This window comes from Rhodotorula graminis, assembly GCF_001329695.1.
Source record: "Rhodotorula graminis WP1 unplaced genomic scaffold RHOBAscaffold_5, whole genome shotgun sequence".
Classification (NCBI taxonomy): domain Eukaryota; kingdom Fungi; phylum Basidiomycota; class Microbotryomycetes; order Sporidiobolales; family Sporidiobolaceae; genus Rhodotorula; species Rhodotorula graminis.
Window position 1 is genome coordinate 767,383 of NW_017264932.1, and position 23,692 is coordinate 791,074.

At 68.6% G+C, this 23,692-nt stretch overlaps 9 protein-coding genes across 9 annotated transcripts in view; 4 read left to right on the top strand and 5 right to left on the bottom strand.

Annotated features, from left to right (window-relative positions):
* RHOBADRAFT_13884 (uncharacterized protein) overlaps positions 1-1,361 on the bottom strand; it is a gene marked incomplete at both ends in the record, with an annotated part of 2,099 nt that extends 738 nt beyond the window's left edge. The window contains 4 exons of the mRNA XM_018412165.1: positions 95-165; positions 247-653; positions 772-1,040; positions 1,166-1,361. Coding sequence (XP_018271928.1) covers positions 95-165; positions 247-653; positions 772-1,040; positions 1,166-1,361 — 943 coding nt within the window. The remainder of the gene's footprint in view (positions 1-94; positions 166-246; positions 654-771; positions 1,041-1,165) is intronic.
* Positions 1,362-1,648: 287 nt separating this feature from the next.
* RHOBADRAFT_43310 (uncharacterized protein) lies at positions 1,649-3,557 on the top strand (the record flags this gene model as incomplete). Its single annotated transcript, XM_018414203.1, has 5 exons — positions 1,649-1,828; positions 1,951-2,097; positions 2,173-2,307; positions 2,372-2,496; positions 2,573-3,557. 5 exons carry the CDS (start codon positions 1,649-1,651, stop codon positions 3,555-3,557), a joined length of 1,572 nt encoding a protein of 523 aa, XP_018271929.1.
* Positions 3,558-3,852: 295 nt separating this feature from the next.
* On the bottom strand, positions 3,853-5,247 carry RHOBADRAFT_52897 (uncharacterized protein; the record flags this gene model as incomplete). The annotated part of the gene is made up of 4 exons (XM_018416562.1): positions 3,853-4,106; positions 4,203-4,829; positions 4,912-5,049; positions 5,151-5,247. 4 exons carry the CDS (start codon positions 5,245-5,247, stop codon positions 3,895-3,897), a joined length of 1,074 nt encoding a protein of 357 aa, XP_018271930.1. The 3' UTR covers positions 3,853-3,894.
* A 137-nt stretch (positions 5,248-5,384) lies between these two features.
* Positions 5,385-7,828, top strand: RHOBADRAFT_43312 (uncharacterized protein; the record flags this gene model as incomplete). The annotated part of the gene is made up of 4 exons (XM_018414204.1): positions 5,385-6,521; positions 6,606-6,714; positions 6,791-7,056; positions 7,145-7,828. The coding sequence occupies 4 exons, from the start codon at positions 5,385-5,387 to the stop codon at positions 7,826-7,828; spliced, it is 2,196 nt and encodes a 731-aa protein (XP_018271931.1).
* A 68-nt stretch (positions 7,829-7,896) lies between these two features.
* Positions 7,897-9,857, bottom strand: RHOBADRAFT_52898 (uncharacterized protein; the record flags this gene model as incomplete). The annotated part of the gene is made up of 7 exons (XM_018416563.1): positions 7,897-8,466; positions 8,565-8,706; positions 8,799-8,972; positions 9,045-9,179; positions 9,253-9,323; positions 9,393-9,541; positions 9,619-9,857. 7 exons carry the CDS (start codon positions 9,855-9,857, stop codon positions 7,925-7,927), a joined length of 1,452 nt encoding a protein of 483 aa, XP_018271932.1. The 3' UTR covers positions 7,897-7,924.
* A 343-nt stretch (positions 9,858-10,200) lies between these two features.
* Positions 10,201-13,785, top strand: RHOBADRAFT_26106 (uncharacterized protein). Its single transcript, XM_018412730.1, has 5 exons — positions 10,201-10,346; positions 10,436-12,451; positions 12,523-13,093; positions 13,228-13,363; positions 13,464-13,785. The coding sequence occupies exons 1-5, from the start codon at positions 10,288-10,290 to the stop codon at positions 13,532-13,534; spliced, it is 2,853 nt and encodes a 950-aa protein (XP_018271933.1). The 5' UTR covers positions 10,201-10,287; the 3' UTR covers positions 13,535-13,785.
* A 323-nt stretch (positions 13,786-14,108) lies between these two features.
* RHOBADRAFT_52900 (uncharacterized protein) lies at positions 14,109-16,893 on the bottom strand (the record flags this gene model as incomplete). The annotated part of the gene is made up of 8 exons (XM_018416564.1): positions 14,109-14,301; positions 14,423-14,652; positions 14,809-14,982; positions 15,092-15,246; positions 15,382-15,518; positions 15,642-15,919; positions 16,037-16,542; positions 16,611-16,893. The coding sequence occupies 8 exons, from the start codon at positions 16,891-16,893 to the stop codon at positions 14,169-14,171; spliced, it is 1,896 nt and encodes a 631-aa protein (XP_018271934.1). The 3' UTR covers positions 14,109-14,168.
* A 428-nt stretch (positions 16,894-17,321) lies between these two features.
* On the top strand, positions 17,322-19,660 carry RHOBADRAFT_13954 (uncharacterized protein; the record flags this gene model as incomplete). Its single annotated transcript, XM_018412167.1, has 7 exons — positions 17,322-17,766; positions 17,854-17,923; positions 18,015-18,117; positions 18,217-18,399; positions 18,467-18,834; positions 18,979-19,281; positions 19,357-19,660. The coding sequence occupies 7 exons, from the start codon at positions 17,322-17,324 to the stop codon at positions 19,658-19,660; spliced, it is 1,776 nt and encodes a 591-aa protein (XP_018271935.1).
* A 206-nt stretch (positions 19,661-19,866) lies between these two features.
* On the bottom strand, positions 19,867-23,513 carry RHOBADRAFT_35662 (uncharacterized protein; the record flags this gene model as incomplete). Its single annotated transcript, XM_018413292.1, has 5 exons — positions 19,867-20,120; positions 20,212-21,205; positions 21,288-21,877; positions 21,979-22,512; positions 22,587-23,513. 5 exons carry the CDS (start codon positions 23,511-23,513, stop codon positions 20,037-20,039), a joined length of 3,129 nt encoding a protein of 1,042 aa, XP_018271936.1. The 3' UTR covers positions 19,867-20,036.
* Positions 23,514-23,692: the final 179 nt, after the last annotated feature.

Genomic DNA, 23,692 nt, shown 5'->3' on the forward strand with positions numbered 1-23,692 from the left:
TAGGGAGTGAGGGAGAGAGGGAGAGAGGGAGAGAGGCCCCCCAGGGAGAGAGGGAGAGAGGAGTGACAGGGAGAGAGGAGTGACAGGGACGCACCGTTGTGGACCGACAGCGAGCCGTACGTGCAGCCGAGCTGCTCGAGACGCTCCGAGAGGATCGTGAAATGCCTGCGCGACATGGGATCCGGGTCAGGCTGCGTCGCACGGGCCATGCGACGACGCGTACGAGAGAGAGAGAGCACGACGCACTTGGCCTCGTCCTCGGCGACCTTGAGGAAGTCGCCCACGAACCCCCACCCGATGCGCTTGCCCTCTCGGCCGTCCAAACTCGCCACGCGCCAGTCGAAAAACCGCCCAATGTGGTCGACCGCCAAATCTATCGCAAAGAGCTCGATATTTGCGAGCGCGTGAAGCAATCTGACCCGGCTCTCTACGCTGCCGCCACGTCCGAGGCGAGCCGTCTGGCCCGACGCGACCGTCTTCACGGTGGGCGCGCGGTACGGCTCGAACGGGTGCGGCGGGTCGGTCAACGGGTCGGCGAGGCGCGAGAGGGTGCCGCTGCGGAAGAGCGACACGAGGCGGCGCACGAGGGCGACTTTGGCGGCCGGGGTGGGCGCGACGAGGACGTGGCGGCAGTAGGCGACGATGGTGCGGGGCTCGACGGCGGGCGAGTCAGAGAGGGCGAGGGAGGACAGGATGGCGGGCGAGTCAGAGAGGGTGAGGGAGGACAGGAGGTCGGTCGGTGCGGCGGGGAGGTCGGCAAAGCCTGTGGACGAGCAAGAGGATCAGACTGACGACTTGGGAAGGCCGACACGACGAGGGCGACGAGGACGCACGCTCCGACACGCTGCGGATGCCGATGACGCGGTAGTCGTCGCCGAGATCGCCTGGAGGCTCCATCCACAGCTCGCCGCCGTTGCGGACCTCGAGGGCGAAGGTGCAGGCGCGCATCCCGCTCGACGAGGCGCCCGTGTCGAGGCCAAAGTCGAGGTTGTGGAACGGGCAGATGATGACAGGGCCCGTGCGAGGGTCGACTCCGTCGTCTTCGTCGTCGTCGCCGTTGTCGTCGCCGCCGCACAGGTCCTCGATGTCGCCGCCTGCAGGGGAGGGGATGAGGGAGGTTAGGGCGCGAGGTCGTCGAGCGAGGGCGAGGCGAAAGTGAGCGGACCTTCGAGGGGCAGGCCGAGGTGAGGGCACTCGTTGGCGATGCTGTAAAACTCGGGCTGTGCGTTGAGTGCGCCTGGGTGCGGGTCGCGGCGGTAGACGAGGACCGAGTCGTGCTGGGAGGGGTTCCTCCACGAGCGCAGGGCGACGACGTGTCGAGCCGAGTCGGCGAGGTCGGCGACGGGCGCGACAAAGATCATGGGCGGTGGTGGTCGGGGCGCGTTGATCATGGTGGCGGTCGACTGGGAGCTGGCCGGGAGGAGAGCGTCAAGGAGAGCTTCGAGGACGGCGAGGTGAGGGTACGCCGCTGGGCGGGATGGCGCGTTTCAGGGGGTGTTTCGCAGCTGTGCGAGTAGGTGTGCAGGCTGTCCCGCCAGCCCAGGGCAGTGTGGGGCGAGAGCGAGGGTCCACTCTACGCGTCTCCCCCTCTCGGCTGCTCCTCTCCCTCGCTCCTCTCACCAACCACAGCCTCGCCCAAGCGCACACCATGCAGGGCTTCCAGCGAGGCCACAAGCAGGCCGACAGCTACGGCGGGCCCGGCTCGGCATGGGCTCTCCCGCCCTTGTCCCCCGTCGAGACGCTCGCCCTCCAGGCCGGCTTTGTCGCCCAGGGCGCGACAGACGCCATGCGCTTGACCGTCGCAGGCCACCACTTGACCAACGACAAGGTGCGCACCCCCCCCCTTTCCCCCAGGTTGTCGACGTGTCCCCGCCTCTCTCCTCCGTCGTCACGACCTCCGAGCAGTCGCTCACCCTCGTCCTCCCTCCCCTCGGTCGTACACCCACGCAGGTCGTCCAGGCCAACGTCGTCAAGTCGAGCGTGTGCCAGGGCATCGTCCTCGTGTCGGCCCTCGTCATCAAGCCCATCCTCCGCCGCCTGGTGGGGCTGCGTTCGTCCGACCCCGTCACGGCCAGCGTCGTCTTCTTTGCGTTCCACGTGCGTCCCCCACTCTCTCTCTACAGAGCCCTGATGCAGACGCCGAACTAACCTCTGTGTGCCCCGCCACGACAGCTTCTGTGGCTCTACCCTGTCGCCGCCGCTGCAACCTACTTCTCGGGCCTGCTCCGCCCGGCCGCCGAGACCGACAAGCGCCGCGCCTCGAACAGCAACGACAACCGCGGCCAGGTCGCCAAGCTCGTCGCCGAGGTGCGCCCCCTCTCTCTCTCTCCTTTCGCGCGGCGCAACGCTGACCCTCCCCCTCGCCGCGCAGAGCTACCGCACGCTCGTCACGGTCAACTACTTCCTCTTCTTCTACGCCCTGCGCCTCATCCCGTTCCTCGGCGCACCCCTCTCGTTCCTGTATGCGTCGGTCGTCGATGCCTACTACTGCTTCGAGTGCGCCCTCCTCCCTCCTCTCTCTCTCGTTTCTCGGCATCAACGCGAAACTGACGTCGTCTCACACACGTCGCAGGGCTCACTGGGTCAAGAACGGCTGGCCGTTCGGCGACCGCGTGCGGCACATCGAGCAGCGGTGGGCCTACGCGCTCGGGTTCGGCCTCCCCATCACGCTCGCGTCGTGGTGGTCCTCGGACCCGGTCGTCAACCTCGCCCTCTTTGCCCTCCTGTACCCACTCTTCAGCCTCACGTCGACGTCGGCCATCCCGCAGCCGCTCGACCCGTCCCTGCCCGGCGCAGGCGGCGGCGGGTCCGGCTCGGCGGCGTCGAGCTTCCTCCGCAGCGCGTCCGGGTTCGGCCACGGCTCGTTCTCGATCGCGGCGGCCGAGGGCGGCGAGGAGCACCGCGGGCGCAAGGGCGCCGCAGGGATCCCGACCCGCATCCGCGTCCTCGTCGTCGCCGAGCTCGCCTACTCGGCGCTCGCGGCCGCGTTCGGGCTCGGCGGTGCGGGAGGCGCAGGAGGAGGTGCCGGCGGCGGGGGGAGGAAGAAGGACGCGGCGATGGGGCACGGACACGGCGCGAGCCCGGCGAGGATGGCCATGGCGCAGCGCGTCAACTCGTTCGACCCCAACTACGGCGCGCCGCAGACCGCCAACGGTGGCGGCGGCTCGGCGTACGCCGGGAGCGCGTACGGCTCGCCCGTGCGCGCGAGGCCCGGCGCCGCCGAGCGCTACTCGATGGAGAGCGACCCGTACGCGACCCAGGCCCCCTACGCCGGTGGCCCGGGCGGCGGCGTCGGTGCGGCGCACGCGACGCCCCCTCGGCGCGGGTACGCGAGCGAGTACGCCTCGCCGGCGGCGACGCCCGCGAGCGCGTACGGCGGCGGCGTCGGCGTCGGCGCGGGAGCGTACGCTCCGCCGCCGCCGCAGCAGCCGGCGTTCGTGCAGCAGCCTGGTGGCGGCGGTGGTGGTGGAGGAGGAGGAGGCGGGTACGGCGCCGACAAGACGCTCGACTCGTTCATCCGCCAGGCGGGCATGCGGGGCAAGAACAAGGGCGACTGAGCGCGCGCTCGAGCCCTCGCCTCGGCTCTTCCTCGCCTTCTCGTCCCTCTCCCTCACCTCCTGTTCTCGCACTCTCTCTTCTCTCTATCTCAGTAGACCTCGTCACGCCCCTCTCTGCATCTCTCGTTTCGCCCGCTCGGGCCCCCCCTCCCCTCCTCCGCAACCTCCCTCGACCCTCCGTCTCTCTCTCTCTCTCTCTCTCGCAGTTTGAAACGCCCGCGCCGTGCATAGCTTTCGTCTCTTGGTCCGTACCTCTCGAGAGCGAGAGACAGCGAGGGAACGAGACGGACACAGAGAGAGGGAGAACGAGCTCGGCATTGCGAAACTCCCTCGGCGCTCAACCAAACGCGGCCCACTCGAGGCTGACGTACAGCGCCCTGCCCTCGCCCCCTTGCGGCGCCTCTGCGTCCTCCCAGCTCGCGAGCAAGTGGGCCTTTTTGACGCCCGTCGCGAGGCGGCCGTACGCGACGAGGTCGAGCGGCATGATGGCCGTCGTCGGCGTCGAGAGGACCGTGAGCGTAAAGTGCGAGTGGTACCGCAGCGGGTCGCCTGTGTTGGGTGCGTGGGGGGACGAGGTCAGGACGACGAGGCACAGGAGGACAGACTGTGTGTGAGAGAGAAAGAGAGAGGGAGAGGAGGGCGCACCAGGGTACACGAGAAAGTCGCCTCCGAACCGCAAGCCGCCGCCCATGTAGTGGCCCCTGCGCCACAGGTCCTCAAACACCCTGCACCTCGCCTCCTGGAGCGGCGTCTGCGGGTAGCTCCACACGCCTGCGGCGGCCGCCGCGTCGAGCGTCGAGTAGGTCGCCGAGGCGAGCGACGGGTCGTACCACGCGAGGGACGACGAGCGCGGCTCGATGATGATCGTGTAGGCGACGGTCGACAGGTCGCGAGAGGTGGGTGCGGGAGGCGCGGGTAGCGGCGTGGACGGTGCAGGTGCGGCGGCGGCGGCGGATGGAGGACCCGTCGTCGTCTCGCCCTCGCGCAGCGGCGGCACGCTCACCTCGATCCGCCCGTCCCCCTCGGCCATGGCGCCCTTGTCCTCGAGTTCCTTTGCGGCCTGCGCCCTGCGCCGGTCCTCCTTTGCGCGGCGCTTTGCCGCAATGAGGTCGGCGTTCTTGGCCTCGTGGAGCGCCTTGCGCTCGGCCTCGCTCGCGAGCGACGCCTCGCGCTGCGCCGTGATGGCGCTCGAGCGCGACGCGGCGTACGACGCGGCTTGCGCCGGGGTCGGCGGGAGGTGGGCGGCCGAGTCGTGCACGAGGACGGCGAGGTCTGGAGGGAGGGAGGGGGCGAGAGGTCAGGGGCGGTGCAGGGACGAGAAGGGGAGGGAGGGAGGCGAGTGGGGGGAACGCACTGTTGCGGACGAGGAGGACGACTTCTTCGGGGAGGAGGACGAGCGGGAGGCCGAGAAAGACGTTCTGCTGCGTCACCTGCGGGAGGGTGCCCTGGAGCGAGCCGCAGATGTGGTGCTGCACGCGCAGGTACTGGATGTCTGCGGGGGCGGGCGGCACTGTGTCAGTGAGTGGTGCTGGGCGGTAGTGCGCGTCTCTGGTTGGCCCGCAGAGCTGCTGCGGGAGAGGGAGGCGGCGGGACTGATGAGGATGAGGACGTAGGCGAGCTCACCCTCGAGGTCCCACAGGTAGGCCTTCTGGTGGGCGACACGCAGGCGGATAGGGGCTCTTGCAGCCATCTTGAGCGAGCACTGGCTCAGCCGAGGAGCAGCAGGCGGTGGGTCGAAGTCGAGGGCAACCGCTTGAGGTTGGCTCTCCCCCTCTCCTGGCTTGCACCTCGCACCTCTCCCCTGCTTGCTCCAGTGCCTCGCCCGACATGCCCCCAAAGAGCCGCAAGCACCGCCCCACCGTCGCCGTCGAGGTCCCGCCTCGCTCCACGGGCCCCTCGTCCCCTCCCCACCCAGGTCGGTCAACACGCCGCACCAACCTCGCCCCTCAGCCCTCGCCTGCCCAGCCCGCACCTGCCCGTACTCGTCCTAACCCTGCCCTCGCCGCACCTGCTCCCGCGACCCCCAACGACGACGACGGCGACGACGACACCGACAGCTCGTCCGACGCCCACATCCACAACCGCCTCGTCGTCCCGACCTCGCCCGCTCTACGCCGCACACAGCGCGCCGAGACCGAGCTCGTCCCCGAGACCGACCACGAGGGCGCCGCACCCGCGACCGTCGCCGCCTCGAGCGAGTTCGGCCACCCTCGCTCGGACCGGGCGACGAGGGCCTCTGCGTCCAAGGGCCGCGCACCGAGGCGCAAGGGCGCTGCCGAGACGGGCGAGGGCCGTGAGACGGTGCAGCAGGGGCAGGCGGCGGGCGGCGAGGACGAGGACAAGCGGGACGAGGACGATGACGAGGACGAGGGCGCGTCGCCGCCGCTCGCGACCCGCATCCCGGCGGCGGCCAAGCGCGCCGCGCCCGCGGCCGCAGCTTCGGCCTCGGCGCCGGCTCGGTCGTCCCGACAGACGAGGGCGGCGGCTGTCGACGTCGAGGAGCAGGCGAAGCGGAAGAGCGAGGAGAGCGAGGGCGAGCCGGACGGCGGCGAGGACGAGGTCGACCAGCTCGACGAGGACGACGAGACCCACTCGTCGCCGCCCATGACCGCCACCACGCGCAAGGACAAGGGCAAGGCGCCCGCGCAAGGGCCCGCCTCGTCGTTCTTCAACAGACGCAAAGCGCCCTCGCAGCGCGCCTCGCCCGCCAAGAAGATGAAGAAGCGCGCTGCCGTGCCCGAGCGCGACAGCGGGTCCGAGGAGGAGCTGCCCGACGGCAGCAACGAGGGTGAGGGCGCGGGCGAGCTCAGCGCAGACGAGGCGAGCGACGAGGACGACGAGCGGCCGCCCGAGAGCGTCTTTTCGCACCGCGCCGGCGACGGCAGCTGGGTCCCGGACCGGGTCTGGCTGCACCGCGAGTGGCAGAAGGAGGGCAAGAGGGACAAGGTGGCGAGGTGGATCAAGGTGCGCCCGCTCGTTCCCCTCGTTCTCCCCTTTCTTTCTTTTTGTCGAGGTTCGAGCGCTCACCTCGATCTCGACGCACTGCAGGAGCACGGCGGCAAGGTCATGAAGCGTATGGAGGATGCACATTACGCCATCCTGCCCGAGTGGACGTCGGACAGCTACGTCGAGCTGTACGCTCAGGCCTTCAACTGCAGTGCGTCCGCCTCTCCCTCTCGCCCCGTCCTCCCGCCCGTCGAGCCCTCCCTGACACGCCCCTCGTCCCCTCGCAGACGCCCTCCCGACCCTGTACGCCTGGCTCCTCGCCGCACGCGACGACACGGCGCGGCACGGCGTCCCGTGCCGCCCGAACCCGCTCGACTTTGCCTCGCCGCGCCCGCTGAGTGGCGCCGCCGACCGCCGCGGCGAGCGGTACCTGCGCCTGTCGGACGCCGAGCTCGACGAGTTTGCAAGGCTGTACAACCTGTGCGACGAGGGCGAGATGAGCCGCGCAGAGATGTTTTCGAGGATGCAGCGAGAGTTCTACTCGGAGCTCGACGTGCGTCCCTCGTTCCTCCTCCTCCCTCCTCCTCTCTTTTCCCATCTCTTTCGTCGTCACTCACTCTCGCCGTCTTGCCCCGCCGCAGAGCCGCCGCACGACGACGTCGGCCTACCGCGACAAGTTCGACCTGCACAAGCGCGCCATCAAGCAGCGCGCACGCCGCCTGCGCGAGGACGCCAAGCGCGCTCACGCTCACGCCGGCGGCGGTCGCGCTCGGTCCCGCACCCCGTCCGCCTTCCGCTCGCCCTCGTCCTCGCCCGGCCCGCCGTCCACGGACAAGGGCAAGGGCAAGCGCCGCCGCCGCTCGACGCCGCCCGCGCCCGGACCCGCACCCGCGCCCGACCCGCTCGCCGCCCTCGCGCAGCGCTACGGCCGCTCGCGAGCGTTCGTCGACGCGCTCCTTCGCGCGTGCACGCTCGACGGCGCGGCGGCCGAGCGCGCTTTGCGGCGGCTCGCGGCGTACGAGCGCGCTGCTGCGCTCGACGAGGACGGCGAGGAGGCGCAGAGGGAGTGGGACGAGGTGCTGCGCGGGGTGTGGCGCGAGGAGGACGATGAGGCGCTGCGTGAGGTTGAGGAGGAGGAGGGGGAGGTGGAGGTGAGCGATGGGGAGCTCGCGAGGAGGTCGGATGGGCGGTGGAGCGGGAGGGAGGTCGGAGAGAGGAGGGAGCTGCTGCGCGTCAGGGCAGACGAGCGGTGGGGGTGGGAGGAGACGAGGGAAGAGCTGCGACGGGCGAGGGAGGGGAAGGCGGTGAGGGACGTCGAGGAATGAGCTGTCGTTCGAGCCTGTTGCCTGCATTTGGACTCTCTGCGTCTCTCTTTGTGTACGCGCACGTCGTCGAGAGCGAGAGTGTCGTTACACCCGCAGCTACTGCTCCTCCTCCCCTCGCGCACCGACCTCCTCCCTCGCTCCCCCCTCCCCCTCCTCCTGCTCCTCCGCCGCCGCATCAAGCGGCTTCCTCCACCTGCCCTGCATCCACACGCGGAACATCTTGAGCTGGCGCTTGCGGTTGAGGAGCAAGCGGCGGTCGACGCCGAGCTTGAGGAGCTCGAACCGCACGGGCGTGAGCGTCTCGCCGCGCTGGACGGCGAGCGAGGCGGGTGAGGGTGTGGGCGCCGGGGCGGATGTGGGCGTGAGTGCGGATACAGACGAGGGGGCGGCGGGGTCGGAAGAGGGCTGAGAGGGCGTCGAGGGGCGGGACGAGGCGGGCGTCGTGTCGAGCGATGGGAGCGCGCTCGTCGGCACGACCTCGCCCGAGGGCAGCTCCTCGAGCGTCGTCGTCGTCTCCTCGGTCGCCGCGTCTGCGTCTGTCGGCCCTGCTGCGCCTGCTGCGCTGTCGACCGAGGCGGACGCGCTCGTGCCGGCGCCGTCGACTCGTCGCACGCCGCCAAAGATGTACTGCAGCTCGTCTGCACGTGCAGGTGTTTCCTCTCGTCAGTTTCCCGCGCTTGAGTAGGAGAAAGAGAAGGCGCCGAGGGGGAGGAGGCCGAGGGAGAGGGGAACGCACCTCGCTCGAAGAAGTAGACGCGCGTGTTGTCGCCGCGGACGTACAGGCCGTCCTGCATGTACCGGTTCGCCTTGAAGCGCAGCATGGCGAGATCGTTGCGGCCATAGTCGCGGAACAGGAGGATGCCGCCTGGCTTGAGCATCTGTGCGCCCGGTGCCGTAGAGGACCAGTCAGTGCGCCGCTCTGGCAAACAGAGCGAGCGAGAGACACGCTCGAGAGGGACGAGGGACGCACCTCGTGAGCGTTGCGGACGGCCTGGGCCCATTCGTCGGGATGCAGAGCGCTAAAGACAAAGATCATGGTGAGGACGTCGACCGAGCCGGGCTTGACGGTCGGCGGCGGGCCCTCGCGCGACGAGAGGTCCCACACGTCGCATGTGCAGCGAGCCGGGTCGAACGAGGGCGAGCTCTGTGGTCGAGGAGGAAAGAAGAGGGTGAGCGGGTCGGCTTCGCGAGGACGGGCACGGTGAGAGGGACGCACCTTGACGACAGAGACGGCCTCTTTCGAATAGTCGTAGCCATGCAGGTCGAGCAGAGGGTTCTCGTTGTCGGCGAGCAGAGGAAAGAGCGTGCTGCCGTTGCCGCAGCCGATCTCGACGACGGTTCGCGGTCCTGCCTGCGGGCGTGGTGAGAGATCGTGAGCACGACTCGGGCGAGAGGTCTGGAGAGACACAGAGAGGTAGACGCACGTCGGGTTTGAGGCACGCGGCGAGGTCCGGGAACTCGTTGTTGAGCCACGAGCGCTCCTTGAAGAAGTTGTCTGCGGGGCCGGGGAGCGTCAGGTCCTCGCGCGACGTCAAGAAGAACGAAAAGAGAGAGTGCGACGGACCCTTGTTGAAGGCGTAGAACTTGTCCCACTGGGCGGCCGGGTTGGCGTTGAACTCGTCCTGGAGGTGTTGCGGGACGGGCGAGTTGCGCTGTCGCTCGAGGGCGGCCTGGGCGAACGTCTCCTCTTCTGCGCCCCACGAGACCTGGTCCCTGTGCGAGTGGGAAGAAGAGTGAGCTCGGGTTACGGCGAGGGAGACGAGAGAGAGAGAGAGTGGGACGAGGCGGACCAGGCGTTGTGGGTCCACGGGTCGCGGTCGTCGGTGAGGAGCCTGCCGCCGTTGCGCGAGGGAGCGCCCTCGATGAGCTCGTCGGCGACGACCTCGTCGGCCAAGAGCTGGGGGAGCTTGCGGCGCACTCGAGGCTGCGGTTGCTGGTGGTCGGCGGTGGTCGAGGTGGGCTCGACGGGCGGGGCGAGGGCGGGTGTGCCTGGGGCTGCAGGAGGATCTTGTGGGTCGGTAGACTGCATCGTGGCTGGTCTGGTGCGAGAGCGAGCGAGGTGGACGCGGCTGAGCTCAAGTCGGCTCGATCGTCCTCGTCTCTCAGAGGAGATCCGCGGCCGAACGTCTCCATCTTGCGTTGGCTGCACAGCTCGAGCAGCTTGTACTCAGCACTCTTGCCCAGGTGCGCCCGAGTCCCACCCTATCGCGCCAGCGCCTTGAGCGCATGCACGGCCTCGCGCTCACCTTGAGTCGGTCGCTCGCTCGCAGCGTCGCATGCTCCGCTCTGCCCGCCAAGTTCGCCTCGCCAAGCTCCCGAGGACTTCTACCACCACCCTCGCACCGACCCGCACCCTCACCCGCCCCGACTCGAGCACCCTCGCGGTTCGCTCGCTGTCCCCACCCTCGTCCGCTCGCCTCCGCCTCGTCTCGTCCTCGTCCATCCGCACCCTCGCCACCATGGCCACCCAGCAGCCCCAGTCCGGTGCCCAGCTCATCGACGGCAACGCCACCTCTCTGTGCGTCCCCTCCCACCTCTTGCCCGTCGAGCGCGGCTCGTTTCCGGCTATCTCGCCGTCACTGACACTCTCCCTCTCTCCTGCCACAGTGCACTCCGCCAGGGCATCGCCGCCCGCATCGCCGACACGCGCGCCAAGTTCCCGCGCTTCGAGCCGAGCCTCGTCATCGTCCAGCAGGGCGCCCGCTCCGACTCGTCGACCTATGTCAAGATGAAACTCAAGGCGGCCGCCGAGGCCGGCATCAAGTGCCACCTCGTCCAGCTCGGCGGGTCCGAGGACGGCATCGGCGAGCAGGAGGTCATGGCCGAGGTCGAGCGCCTCAACGCCGACTCGAACGTGCACGGCATCATCGTCCAGCTCCCCTTGTCCGACGACATTGGCCGCGACGGCGAGCGCCGTATCACCGAGGCCGTCTCGCCCGAGAAAGACGTCGACGGCTTCCACGCGTACAACATCGGCCTCCTGTCGTCGCGCGCGAGCGAGCCCTTGTTTGCGCCGTGCACCCCGGCCGGCGTCATGCTCCTCCTCGAGTCGACCGGCGTCGACCTGCGCGGCAAGCACGCCGTCGTCCTCGGCCGCAGCGACATTGTCGGCTCGCCCGTGTGCGCCCTCCTGCGCCGCAAGGACGCGACCGTCACCCAGTGCCACTCGCGCACCAAGAACCTCGAGCACCTCGTCAAGCAGGCCGACATTGTCGTCGCCGCCATCGGCGTCCCGCGCTTCGTCCAGGGCGCGTGGCTCAAGCCGGGCGCCATCGTCATCGACGTCGGGACCAACTTTGTCGACGACCCGACCCGCAAGTCGGGCTCGCGCCTCGTCGGCGACGTCGACTTTGACTCGGCGCGCGACGTGGCCTCGTTCATCACGCCCGTGCCCGGCGGCGTCGGCCCCATGACGGTCGCCATGCTCATGGAGAACACGGTCCTGTCGGCGCAGCGCCTCCTCGAAAAGAGCCAGCAGCGCCTCGTCAAGCCCCTCAAGCTCGTGTGCAAGCCCGACGTCCCGAGCGACATCGAGATCGCCAAGAGCCAGGTGCCCAAGCCCATCGACGTCCTCGCCGCCGAGATTGGCATCCCGGGCCAGGACCTCGAGCTGTACGGCCGCAACAAGGCCAAGGTCAAGCTCGACGTGCTCGACCACCTGCGCCACCGCCGCGACGGCAAGTACATTGTCGTCGCCGGCATCACGCCGACCCCGCTCGGCGAGGGCAAGTCGACGACGACGATCGGGCTCGCCCAGGCGCTCGGCGCCCACCTCGGCAAGGCGGCGTACGCGTGCGTGCGCCAGCCGTCGCAGGGCCCGACGTTCGGCATCAAGGGCGGCGCCGCCGGCGGCGGCTACTCGCAGGTCATCCCGATGGACGAGTTCAACCTGCACCTGACGGGCGACATCCATGCGACGACGGCCGCCAACAACCTGCTCGCGGCCGCCATCTCGGCGCGGTTCTTCCACGAGTCGACCCAGTCGGACAAGGCCCTGTTCAACCGCCTGTGCCCGCCCAAGAAGGGCGTGCGCACGTTTGCGCCCATCATGTTCAAGCGCCTCGACAAGCTCGGCATCACCAAGACCAACCCGGACGACCTCACCGACGAGGAAAAGGCCAAGTTTGCGCGCCTCGACATCGACCCGGAGAAGATCTCGTGGCACCGCGTCGTCGACACCAACGACCGGTACCTGCGCAAGATCGAGACGGGCCTCGGTCCGGCCGAGCAGGGCAAGACGCTCGAGACGGGCTTCGACATCGCCGTCGCGTCCGAGTGCATGGCCGTCCTCGCGCTCGCGACGTCGCTCGCCGACATGCGCGACCGCCTCGGCCGCATGGTCATTGGCGAGAGCCGCGCCGGCGTCCCGATCACGTGCGACGACATTGGCTGCACCGGGTCGCTCGCCATCCTCATGAAGGACGCCATCAAGCCCAACCTGATGCAGACGCTCGAGGGCACGCCCGTCTTTGTCCACGCCGGCCCGTTCGCCAACATTGCGCACGGCAACTCGTCGATCCTCGCCGACAAGATTGCGCTCAAGCTCGCCGGCATCGAGGAGGGCGAGAGCGACGACAAGAACGGCTACGTCGTCACCGAGGCCGGTTTCGGCGCCGACATCGGGTGCGTCGACCTCTCTCTCCTCTCAACGACGACGACGCAGTCCTGACCAGTCCGTCCACTCTCGTGCGCAGCATGGAAAAGTTCGTCAACATCAAGTGCCGCGCGTCGGGCCTCGTCCCCAACGCCGTCGTCCTCGTCGCGACCGTGCGCGCGCTCAAGATGCACGGCGGCGGGCCCGAGGTGACGCCGGGCAAGCCCTTGCCCGAGGTCTACCTCACCGAGAACCTCGACATCCTGCGCGAGGGCTGCTCCAACCTCAAGCGCCACATCGAGAACGCCAAAAAGGTCGGCATCAACGTCATCGTCGCCGTCAACCGGTTCACGGCCGACACGGACGCCGAGATCCAGCTCGTGCAGGACGAGGCGCTCAAGGCCGGCGCCGACGCGGCCGTGCCGTGCAACCACTGGGCCGAGGGCGGCCTCGGCGCGCTCGAGCTCGGCGAGGCCGTCATCAAGGCGTGCCAGGAGCCCAACCCGTTCAAGTTCCTGTACGACGTCGACCAGCCCATCAAGGCCAAGATCGAGACGATCGCGCGCGAGTTTTACGGCGCCGCCAACGTCGCCTTTAGCGAGCTCGCCGAGTCGCAGATTGCCGGCTTCGAGGCCCAGGGCTTTGGCAACCTGCCCATCTGCATGGCCAAGGTGCGTCCTCTCGTCTCTCCCCTTCTCTCTCTCTCTCGCTCGCCGTCGTCGGCAGCTCGACCTCGAGACACAAAAGTCGACCTTCTCAAACCCGCGACCTGACCTCGTCTTTGCCTCCCGGCCTCCTCGCGCAGACCCACCTCTCGTTCAGCGACGACCCGTCGGCCAAGGGCGCGCCCACGGGCTTCACGACGACCATCCGCGAGGTCAAGATGGCGGCCGGCGCCGGCTTCGTCTACCCGCTCGTCGGGTCCATGTCGACCATGCCCGGTCCGTCCTCTCTCTCTCTCTCTCTCCTTGTCCTCTGCGCTCTCGTCGACGTCCTCGAGCGTTTTCCCTGACCTTGGAAAACCTTGTCCGGATCACGCAGGCCTCAGCACCCGGCCCGGGTTCTTCGACCACCAGCTGCTCGACGACGGCGAGATCATCGGCCTGTCCTAGACGCCCGCACGACCTTTGTCTCGGCACCTCTCTCGGTTCTCAACGAACACCTTCTCGCATCTCTATCTCTCTTCAGTTCAGGTCCCGCCCGCCGCCGTCGTCGTCCCCCCTCTTTCGTGCAGTTTGTCCCCCCTCCTCCCGCCCTTTCCTCCCTCTGTGTGTACTCCCTATCGCACCCTCGCTCTCTGCCTAGAGCCGTCGTAGCAGCATCGAGTTCAACCTCTGAACATGAAGAAGTCTTTATCCCTCTCTCGGTGCGCGAGCGAGAGTCGAGAGAGGCGGAGCGAGATGAGGAGGGCCTGCGGTCGAGCCGCTCGGGCTTGCGAGCTGTCGCTGCTCCTCGCTCTCTCGGCAACGCAGGACGCCTGAGAGCACCTTTGACGGCTGGGCGACGACCGCAGAGCAGGACTCGGGACGACCGCTCGCCCGCGAGAGGAGCTGCTTTCAGGCCCGCTCGAGCCGCTCCTTCTCCCCGTCGGCTCGCTCGTTCACTCAAGCTGCTGTCGACGGTCACACAGGCTCTCGCTCGCAAAGTACAGTCGCTCTCGCTCGCTCGCAGCTCTGCCCAAAGTCGCTCCAGGACTCGCCTCGTCAATTCCACCTCGGCCGCTCGCTCGGTCGCTCGCTCGCGACGCTACGTGCTCGGGTCAAAGCTCTTGAACGCGGCCTTGAACTGCTGCGCGTCCTTCTTCTCGTCGGCGTCGGGCTTGGCGCACTGCTTCCAGTCGGCGCGGTCGGGCGCGTGAAGGAGGAGCGCGAGCGTCTCGCTGCGGGCGCCAAGGGGGTCGTGAGTGCTGGCTCCTCAACCTCTTGGAACACGACGCGGCCCGAGGAGATCCTGGAGCCCGATCGAGAGACAGAGAGAAAGAGGAAACGAGCGCGACGCACCGGCCAAACTGGAGCGAGAAGCCTCCCTTTGCCGGGTCGATCCAGTGCACGAGGCTCTTGCCGCCGGGGAGGTCGACCTTGAAGTACTCGGACCCTTTGCCGTCCTCGTGGGCGCGCCCGTGGAACGTGGACGGGTCGGCGACCTCGACAAAGTCGTACGCAAACTTGGCGCCCTGGGCGAGGAAGGTCGACTCGGCTTCGGGCGCGAGCGACGACGGGATCGGGCAGACCTGCGGGTGCGGCGACGGCGAGAGTGTGTGTCAGTCATGCTGCTTCCAGAGCAAGTAGCCCTTGCGGGACGGCGACAGGACGCCGGCCCGACCAGGGCGTCGCTCGACGAGCCGAGACCGACGACCGACGAGGGAGGGGACCGAGCGCCGACGCACCTGGACGTGCGCGTGGCCGCCCTTGCCCGAGCTCCTCGCCACCTCGAACGCGACCATGTCGGCGCCAAACGTCTTGTAGCACTTGCGAAGCGCCTCCTTGTACAGCTCGACCTCCTCGTGGACGGGCGCGGCGAGGTCGGCCGGGATCGAGCGCAGGGTCGGGTAGTGGGCGATCTGTGCGGCGCGAGGGGGCGAGTGTCAGGCCCGTCTGCCCAGCTTAGTCACGTCACTCGAAAGAGGTCGAGCGCCGGGCGAGAGGGAGAAAAGAGGGCGCGAGACGCACGGGGATGATGAGGACGTGGCCGCCGCCGGGCACGGGGCTCGAGTCGGTCGAGCACAGCTGGCCCTTGGGCAACGTGACGTACGTCTCGGAGCCGATGCTCGCGATGAGGTGCTTGGTCACCTTGGGGTTGGACAGGCAGAACCAGCACTCGTCGGCTGCGGGCGGACGAGAAAAGGAGGGTCAGTGCGCGTTCTCGAGATGCTCGAACGTCGAGCGACGTGCACGAAGTCGAGGACGAGGACAAGGGAGGACGAGAGAGGGAGGAGCAGAATAGGAACGAGTCGACGCACGGCTGATGGGCTTCTGCGGGCCCCGGCTCGTCCCCTGCCCGCGCTGCGCCGCCCGCTCTGCGTCGCGCGCCTCGCGTTCGGGGCACTCCTGGATCCAGTGACCCTTGTTGCCGCAGATGTTGCACGTGTAGTGGTCGCTGCGGGCGGCCGAGAGGATGGTGAGCGTGCGTCCGGCTGCTCAAGATGAACGAGCCGTCTTCCCCGCACTCAAGCGCGGTGCGAGAAGGCGACAGACGTCGAGAGCGAACAGGACGACTCACGGTGGCGGTCCTCCCTTGCCTTTCTTCTCCCTGCCCTGCCCCGCTCCTCCCGCACCGCCGACGCCGGCGAAAATGTAGTTGGGCACGCCCATCTCGTTGACGTCGTCGGCCGAAACGTCCATGGCCGGGCGCTTGAGCCCTCGAGGCCCGTCCGAGCCGTTGACGGTCGCGGCGACCTTGGCCGTCGAGGCGGCGGCGCGAGGGTGGAACGGCGAGGGCGTCGAGGTGGCGGGCGCCGAGGGGGACGACGAGGGCGTGATCGAGAAGGCGTAGAACCACTGCGAGCGTGCCAAGTGTCAGTCCCTAGACCTGTCGTTGTAGCGACGCTCGCGCAAGGCGGGCGAGCCCGGCGCGAGCGCCGCAACGAGGCCGAACGAGAGACGCCGGCGACGCACCCGGTCCTTGGTCTTGTTGCCCATGGCGCCGAGGCTCAACGCCCTGCAGAAGCTCCTCTCGCCCGCCGCGCCCGCACCCTCGACCCTCGGCCACTCGAACGGCTCGCGCTCCCAGAAGGCGCCCGGCGCGGCGACAAAGTGGTACTTGGCGCGCGCGGCGCGCGCCACGTCGTCGAGCTCGGCGGCGAACGAGTCCTCGGGCTTGCGCGGGAGCGGCGCGGCGTCGTCGGTCGGGGCGTCGTCGGTGGTGACGGGTTGGGTCGGGACGAGGGGCTTGGACGAGAGGAGCGGGAGGGACGAGGGGCACAGGTGGGTGAGGAGGATGTCGACGGGCTTGGCCGGGGGAGGGGGCAAGGACGGGTTGGGCGACGTCGGGGTGAGGGACGAGATGAGGTTCGAGATGTCGGCTTTGGTGAAGGCGGTCGGCTCGTCCGGGTTCGAGGGCGAGGTGCCGGCGACGGTCGCGATGCGGAGGCCCGACGCGAGGGTGAGGAGGCCGGCTTTGGCTGCGCGCGGTCGACAAGAGTGTCAGTCGTGGCTCTGTGTTTGGCTTGAAGGAGCAGAGGGGACGGACGCAGGACGCTGAGGTTTGTGGTGAGCTCCTCGCCGCGGTCGACACGGTCCTGGACGCGCTTGGGGAGGACGCCTTTGCCCTGGGCGGCGTAGACCTGGACGGGGACCTTGATGTCGCCGTTGAGGAGCTTGTCGAGGTCGGCCTGGTCGGCGTCGTTGTTGGAGAAGAGGTCGAGGGCGAGGACGAGGTCGAACGAGTGCTTGGACTGGAGGGCGGCGAGCTTGTGGACGTAGGCCGCGAGGGACGGAGCAGGCCCGGTGACGAGGATCTTGAGTGCGCTCATCGTCGTGCAGCTGTCCAGGCGCGGTGGACGAGCGTGGTGGAGGAGCGAGGTGGGGAGAGGAAGATGAGCCGCTAGAGGGAAAAGGCAACACTCGCTCGCTCTGCAGGCTTCGTCCGACCGTGCAGTCCACTGAATAGAGTATCATGGGTGCATGCAAGCCCTTCGTACACCGCCCTGCGAGTGAGAGAGAGTGAGCGACGCGTCGGCTTCGCGTCGTGCGGCTCGCCTCTCTCCTCCTTCAGCCTCTCACCACCCCGCCAAGCAGCCATGACGCAGCTCACACAGGGCGCAGTCTAGTGAGTCCACCCTCCCGTTGCACCCTGCCCTCCCCCCGCCCCCTGCGGCAGCGCGCCACCTCCGCGTCGTCCTCATCTCTCGCGCTCGCGGTTGCTGACTCTGCACTCCCGCCGCCCCGCCTGCGCAGCCACATGTACGAGGAGACGGACGTCCTCGCCAACGTCGACCCGATCCTCCAGGTCCTGTCGGCCAAGAAGGTCAACGCCGCCAACCAGGCCCAGGACCGCTACCGCCTCATCCTCTCGGACGGCGACCACTTTGCCCAGGCCATGCTCACCACGGGCTTGAACCACCTCGTCGCCGGCGACACGCCCATCATCGGCAAGAACGCCGTCGTCAAGCTCCAGACGTACGCCGTCAACGTCGTCCAGAACCGCCGCATCATCATCGTCCTCGCCGTCGAGCTCGTCGACGACACCATCCCCGACAAGATTGGCTCGCCCACCTCGATCGAGACGGCCGTCCAGGCCGGCGCCGCCGCACCGGGTGCCGCCGCCGCCGCCGCCGCCGCCGCGACGGCCGACGCGCCCATGCGCGACGCCGTGTCCGAGTCGTCGTCGCGCGCCGCCGGTGGTGGTGGTGGCGCCGGCAGCAACGCGAGCAAGACGGCGGCCGCGAGGAGGCCGCAGGGCGGGGCGGCGGCGCAGCGTGGCGGAGCGGGAGGACGCGGCGGTGACAGCATCGCCAACGCGCCCGTCTACCCGATCGAGAGCCTGAGCCCGTACCAGAACAAGTGCGCCCCGCTCTCTCCCTCTCTCTCTTTCGCGTCGTTGCTCTCGGCATCGACGACGACGAGCGCGAGCTGACCCCTCTGTCCCTCGCAGGTGGACGATCCGCGCCCGCGTCACGAGCAAGTCGGACATCCGCCACTGGTCCAACCAGCGCGGCGACGGCAAGCTGTTCAGCGTCAACCTTCTCGACGAGTCGGTGCGTCCGGCTCTCTCTCTCTCTTTCCTGTCCTGGCTCTCGAGGGTCGTCCTCCTCCCTCGCGTGCTCGTCTCGCTCACACCTTCCCCTCCTTCACAGGGCGAGATCCGCGCGACGGGCTTCAACGAGGCGTGCGACAAGCTGTACCCGATCCTCGAGGAGGGCAAGGTGTTCCGCATCTCGAGGGCGCGCGTCAACATCGCCAAGAAGCAGTTCAGCAACCTCGCCAACGAGTACGAGATCACGTTCGAGAACAACACCGAGGTTGAGCCCGTCAACGAGGTGCGCCCTCGTCTCTCTGCGTCCCACGAGAAGGGAGACTCACGTGCCCCTCGTCCCGCAGTCCGAGGAGAAGGACGTCCCGCAGGTCCAGTTCAACTTTACGCAGCTCGCCGAGTTGACCAACATCGACAAGGACGGTACGTGCGACGTGCTCGGCGTCGTGCAGGACAACGGCCAGGTGTCCGAGATCACGGCCAAGGCGACGCAAAAGCAGATCAAGAAGCGCGAGCTCACCATCGTCGACCGGTCCCAGTACGCCGTGCGCGTCACACTGTGGGGCCGCCAGGCCGAGAGCTGGACCGAGCTCGACAATGGCATCGTCGCCATCAAGGGCGTCAAGGTCGGCGACTTTGGCGGCAGGAGCCTGAGCGTGTCGGGCAGCTCGACCGTCGCCGTCGACCCCGACATTCCCGAGGCCCACGAGCTGCGCGGATGGTGCGTCCTGCCTCTCTCTCTTTCTCTCGTGCGGCACGATGTGTGCCTCGTTGCGCCTTTATCGCACCGTCACTGACATGCGCACGGTCCCCTCCCCGTCTCCTCTCCCCCCTCGTCCCTCCTCCCTCGCTCGCCCTCGCCCAGGTACGACACGGCGGGCGCCACCCAGTCGTTCCAGTCGTTCTCGTCGGGCGGTGCGGGCGCCGGCGCCGGCTCGTTCAAGTCCGACGCGTTCAAGGCGCTCAAGGACGTCGTCGACGAGAACCTCGGCATGTCGGAAAAGCCCGACTACTTTTCGACGCGCGCGACCGTCAGCTACGTCAAGGGCGACAACCTGAGCTACCCGGCGTGCCCGACCGACCGCTGCAACAAGAAGATGAGCCAGGAGGGCGACCGCCAGTGGAGGTGCGAGAAGTGCGAGATGACGTACGAGGCGCCCCAGTACCGGTGCGTCCCCTCTCTCCCTCTCTCCCTCTCTCTTCTCTGTGACTAGCGACTGACGAACTCGGGATCCCGACGCAGCTACATCATCTCGATGTGCGTGAGCGACTACACGTCGCAGATCTGGGTCTCCGGGTTCAACGAGGTCGGCGCCGACCTGTTTGGCAAGACGGCCGACGAGATGCAGCAGCTCAAGGAGGACGACGACCCGCAGTACCAGGGCGCGATCGCGAGCGCCGTCGGCAAGGCGTACAACCTCAACGTCAAGGCAAAGGCCGACTCGTTTGGCGACCAGACGAGGGTCCGGTACCAGATCCAGCGCATGGCGCCCGTCGACTGGGTCGAGGCCGCCAAGACGCTCGCGAGCCAGATCGAGGCGTGGTGAGCCCGCGAGCGTTTCCTCCTCGGCGGTGGACGAGCTTGTCGGCGCCGGTCCGTCGTCCTTTGTACTTTCTAGCCTCTCCCTCCCTCTCTCTCTCCTCTCTCCCTCTCTGTGTTTCTCCCAGCCTCTCTCTCTCTCTCGCTTGCAAAGCAGTGTTTCCCTCTGTGCCTCTCTCTCTCTCTCTCTACGCGAGACCGTGCGAGAGCGCTCGAGGCGAGAGATGCGCGTTCCAGCGACGATGCAGACGAGGTGGGGCGGTCAAGCCGGCGGCTGGCGCCGACGGCATGAGGGACGATGAGGGGGACGCGTGACTACATACAGGTCTAGAAGGAGAAACGAGGACGGAAAAGGAGGAGAGGAGGACAACGTGCGAGCCGGCTCAGTCTGAGAACTCCTCGCGCGCTCGGCGCTCTCGCTCGGCGGCGAGGGTGAGGCCCGTCGTCGACGCGTTCAAGTCGTCGTCCTGCATGTCCGCGAGTCGAGGCGAGTCAATATGCGGCGAGCAGAGGAGAGGAAAGGGAAAGAGGAGAAAGAGACAGAAAGAGAGGACGCACCGAGTCGTCGCGGAACCGTACTCGCGCCGCCTCGTCGCTCCTCCTCGCCTCTGCCTCCTCCTCCGCCTCGTCGAGCGACATCCTCCTCGTGCCCCTCGCCGGCGCCCTTCGGTCGACGAGCTCCGTCCCGGCGTCCTCGTCGTCCGAGTCGAGCGCGAACGCGTTGAACAGCTCCTTGGTCCTCCCGCCGCCGCCACCGCCGCCGCCTTCACCGCCCTCGGCGAGCCGAACCCGCCCTCGCTCCATCGCGCTCATCGGCACGAGGTCGTCGCCCTCGTCGTCATCAAAGTCGTCGTCAAAGTCGGTCGAGGGCGCGAACGCGTACCCGCCGCGCGCGCCCGACCCGCCGGCGGCGTTGCGGCGCGACGCGGCCCGGCGACGCAGGCACAGGAAGGCCGTCGTGCCCGCGACAAAGATGACGATGACGCCGGCGGCGACAAAGAGCCAGGTCGTCGAGCCGACGAGCGCGCTCAGGCCGCTCAGGTAGCCCGGCGTCTGGTCGTACAACGACCCGCTGCCGACGCCCGACAAGGCCGAGTCGTCGTCGCCGTCGCCGTCGATCGAGTCAGACGCGTCGCCGCCGTCGAGCACGTCGTCGCTCGAGGCGTCCGTCTCCGAGTCGAGCTGCTCCGTGTCCTCGAGGACCGGCGCCGGCGTCGCTGTCGGCTGGTGGTAGTCCTCGCCGAACGACGAGTGCGCCTCGCCCGTCGCCTCGGCGTGGTCGTCGGGCAGGTGCGCCGTCGGCTTGACGTACGTCTTGGTCGGCGCGAGCTTGTCGGTCGACTGGTCGGCGGCGGCGCTCGTCGGGACGGCGACAGGGACGTCGTCCTCGGGTTGGTCGTCGGCGTCGGCGGGGAGCTGGTACGGCGTCGCGATCGAGGCGTCGATGGCCGAGCCCCACAGCTGGAGCTGGTAGCTGTAGAACTTGCCGGACCGGCGGTTGTTCTGGCGGTCGCGCACGCGCAGGGTCCACGTGCCGATCGGGTCCTCGTCCCTACAGGCGAGCGAGAGAGCAAGTCAGTGAGGTGCTCGTGCGAGAGACGAGGAGAGAAAGAGAGAGAGAAAGGCGGGCGCACCAGTGCTTGACGCTCATGAAGACCCAGCCCATCATGCCCTCGGCGCTCTCGTCGAACCGCCTCGGGCGAGCGAGTATGCTCTTCATGCCGCGAGGCGACACGAGCTCGACCTCGACGTTGCCGCGACGGGCGTGCTGGATCCACACCGTGATGGTGACGTGCTCGAGCTTGTCGACGTTGGCACCCTCGAGGTCCTTGGCCGTCACCTCGATCGTCGCCGTCGCGCCGTCGGCCGTGATGAGCTGGCCGACCTTGGCGTCGACCGTATTGGCGTTGGCGACCGGGCTCGTCCACCAGGCCTGGGGCTTGACGAGCTCCCACCGCTTGGCGAGCTCGACGATGGCGTACGCGTCGAGCTTGCCGAAGCCGTACTTGTGGTTGTACGGCCGACCCGAGGCCGTCATCTGCCAGTCGGGGTCGCTCGGGTTGATCTGGACCGCCGTGCGGACACACAAGTGCTGCATGTCGCGCCACGTGAGGTCGGGCCGAGCTTCGAGGACGAGGGCGAAGATGCCGGCAGCGATGGGCGCGGCGGCCGACGTGCCGCCGTGACGGTCGGTGCACGAGTTCTTGCCGACGTCGGTCGTGTGCTGCAGGCGGGCGAGGGAGTGTCAGTGAGAGGCTCAAGGACGGCGCACGAGAGAGGAGAGGTGCGAGAGGGCCCGAGCGAGCGAGCGAGAGGGGGACGCACAATGTTGTCGCCGCTGCCCGACGAGTAGGTGACGACCATGTTGGCGCTGCACGCCTCGGAGTAGAACGGGTGCAGGCCCTTGCGGTCGATGGCGCCGACGGTGATGCTCAGGAGGCTGTTGGTGTAGCCATCAAAGTTGCACTGGTCGTCCACGGCGCCGCCGTTGCCGCTCGCAAAGACAAAGATCGAGCCCTTGCCCTGGCGGCCGTTCTGGACGCCGTTGAGCATGGCTTTGACGATGAGGCTGCCCGGCGCCTCCATCGAGCGGCCGTCGTCGGGCGGGCCCCACGAGCACGAGTAGATGTCGTTGGTCTGGTACCCATAGTTGAGCGACGACGCCTCGTCGGCGTCCGAGATCGAGGCCGACAGGATGCGGATGCCGGCGATGCCGGCGCCGTGAGCGACGCCGACGCCGCACACGTCGTTCTTGACGGCGGCAATCTCGCCGGCGCAGCGCGTGCCGTGCTGGTCGTCCGACAGGCGAGGCTCGGGCAGCGGCGTGTTGTCGTTGTAGTCCCACGAGCCGTCGGCGTGCTGCAGGGCGCGCGAAGAGGGAGAGGGTCAGTGCGGGCGAGAAGAGGCAGGGCAGACGAGGCTCGACGACGCACAAAGTTGGCGGCGAGGTCGTCCGAGTTCATGTCGAGGCCGTCGTCGACGATGGCGACGTTGACGCCCTTGCCGACGATGCCCTGGTCCCACACGCCCGTCACGTTGATCGAGTTCTCGCGGATGGCGCCGTTGACGAGGTGCCACTGCTTGGGCCACAGCGGGTCGACGATGCCGAACCGGGTCGCCATCGCCTTGATGTAGTCGTGCCCGGCGCCGACGAGCGACGAGATGGCCGCGAGCTGGTCGGCGTCTTGTCGGCGGTCGAGGTGGACGAGGGCACGGCGCGCGAGCTTGGCGAGGACGCGCTCGTCTGGCGCGAGGACGGGGAGGTCGCGCTTGGTGCGCTGGCGCGGGTACTGCCGCTCGAGGGAGCGGACGAGGCGGTGGTGCGACGACGACGACGACGACCGCTTGGCGAGCAGGTGCGCGCTCGCCGGGCCGGGCAGAGCTCGCCGCAAGAGGTCGTACCGCTCGAGGACCTTGTCGCGCTTGCCCTCGGCGAGCTCCTTGATCGCGCGCCGCTGCACCGTGCGCTCGCCGCCGTGGACCGCCGCCGCCGAGAGCCAGCTGTCGTCGCCGGCGTCGACCTCGTCGACCGGCGCGCGCACGAGGTAGTGGCCCTTGAGCTCGCCGACCTGCTCGACATGCTCTGCGCCGAGTGCGCGTGCGACGTCTTGTGGCGTCCAGGCGTCGGCCTCATCTGCGCCGCCGAGGGCGAGTTGCGCCGGGTCGAGTTCGACGACATAGTAGACGTGCGAGTGGTAGTCGCGCTTGGCGGGCTGGAGCTTGGCGTTGGCGTGGTGCGGTGCGCAGGCGAGCACGAGGGCGAGGGCGCACAGGGCGAGGGTGCTCCACGAGGCGAGTTGGCGGCGGGAGGACGAGGAGCGTGGCGGAGCGCGTCCTGCTCGCGCGAGGGCCGGGGCCATGGCGGGCTGGCTGGGTCGGACGAAGGTCGTGGTTGACGGGCAGCTAGCGTCCTGGCCGGGCTGTGCGCGTGCGTGCTGTGATGGTGCGAAAGCCAGCTCGCTTCTCCGCGACCGCGGCGCGACTGGAGGTGGTGTCTCGCGTTTTGAGCCTCTCGGACACTTGCACGGCAGTGTGAGCA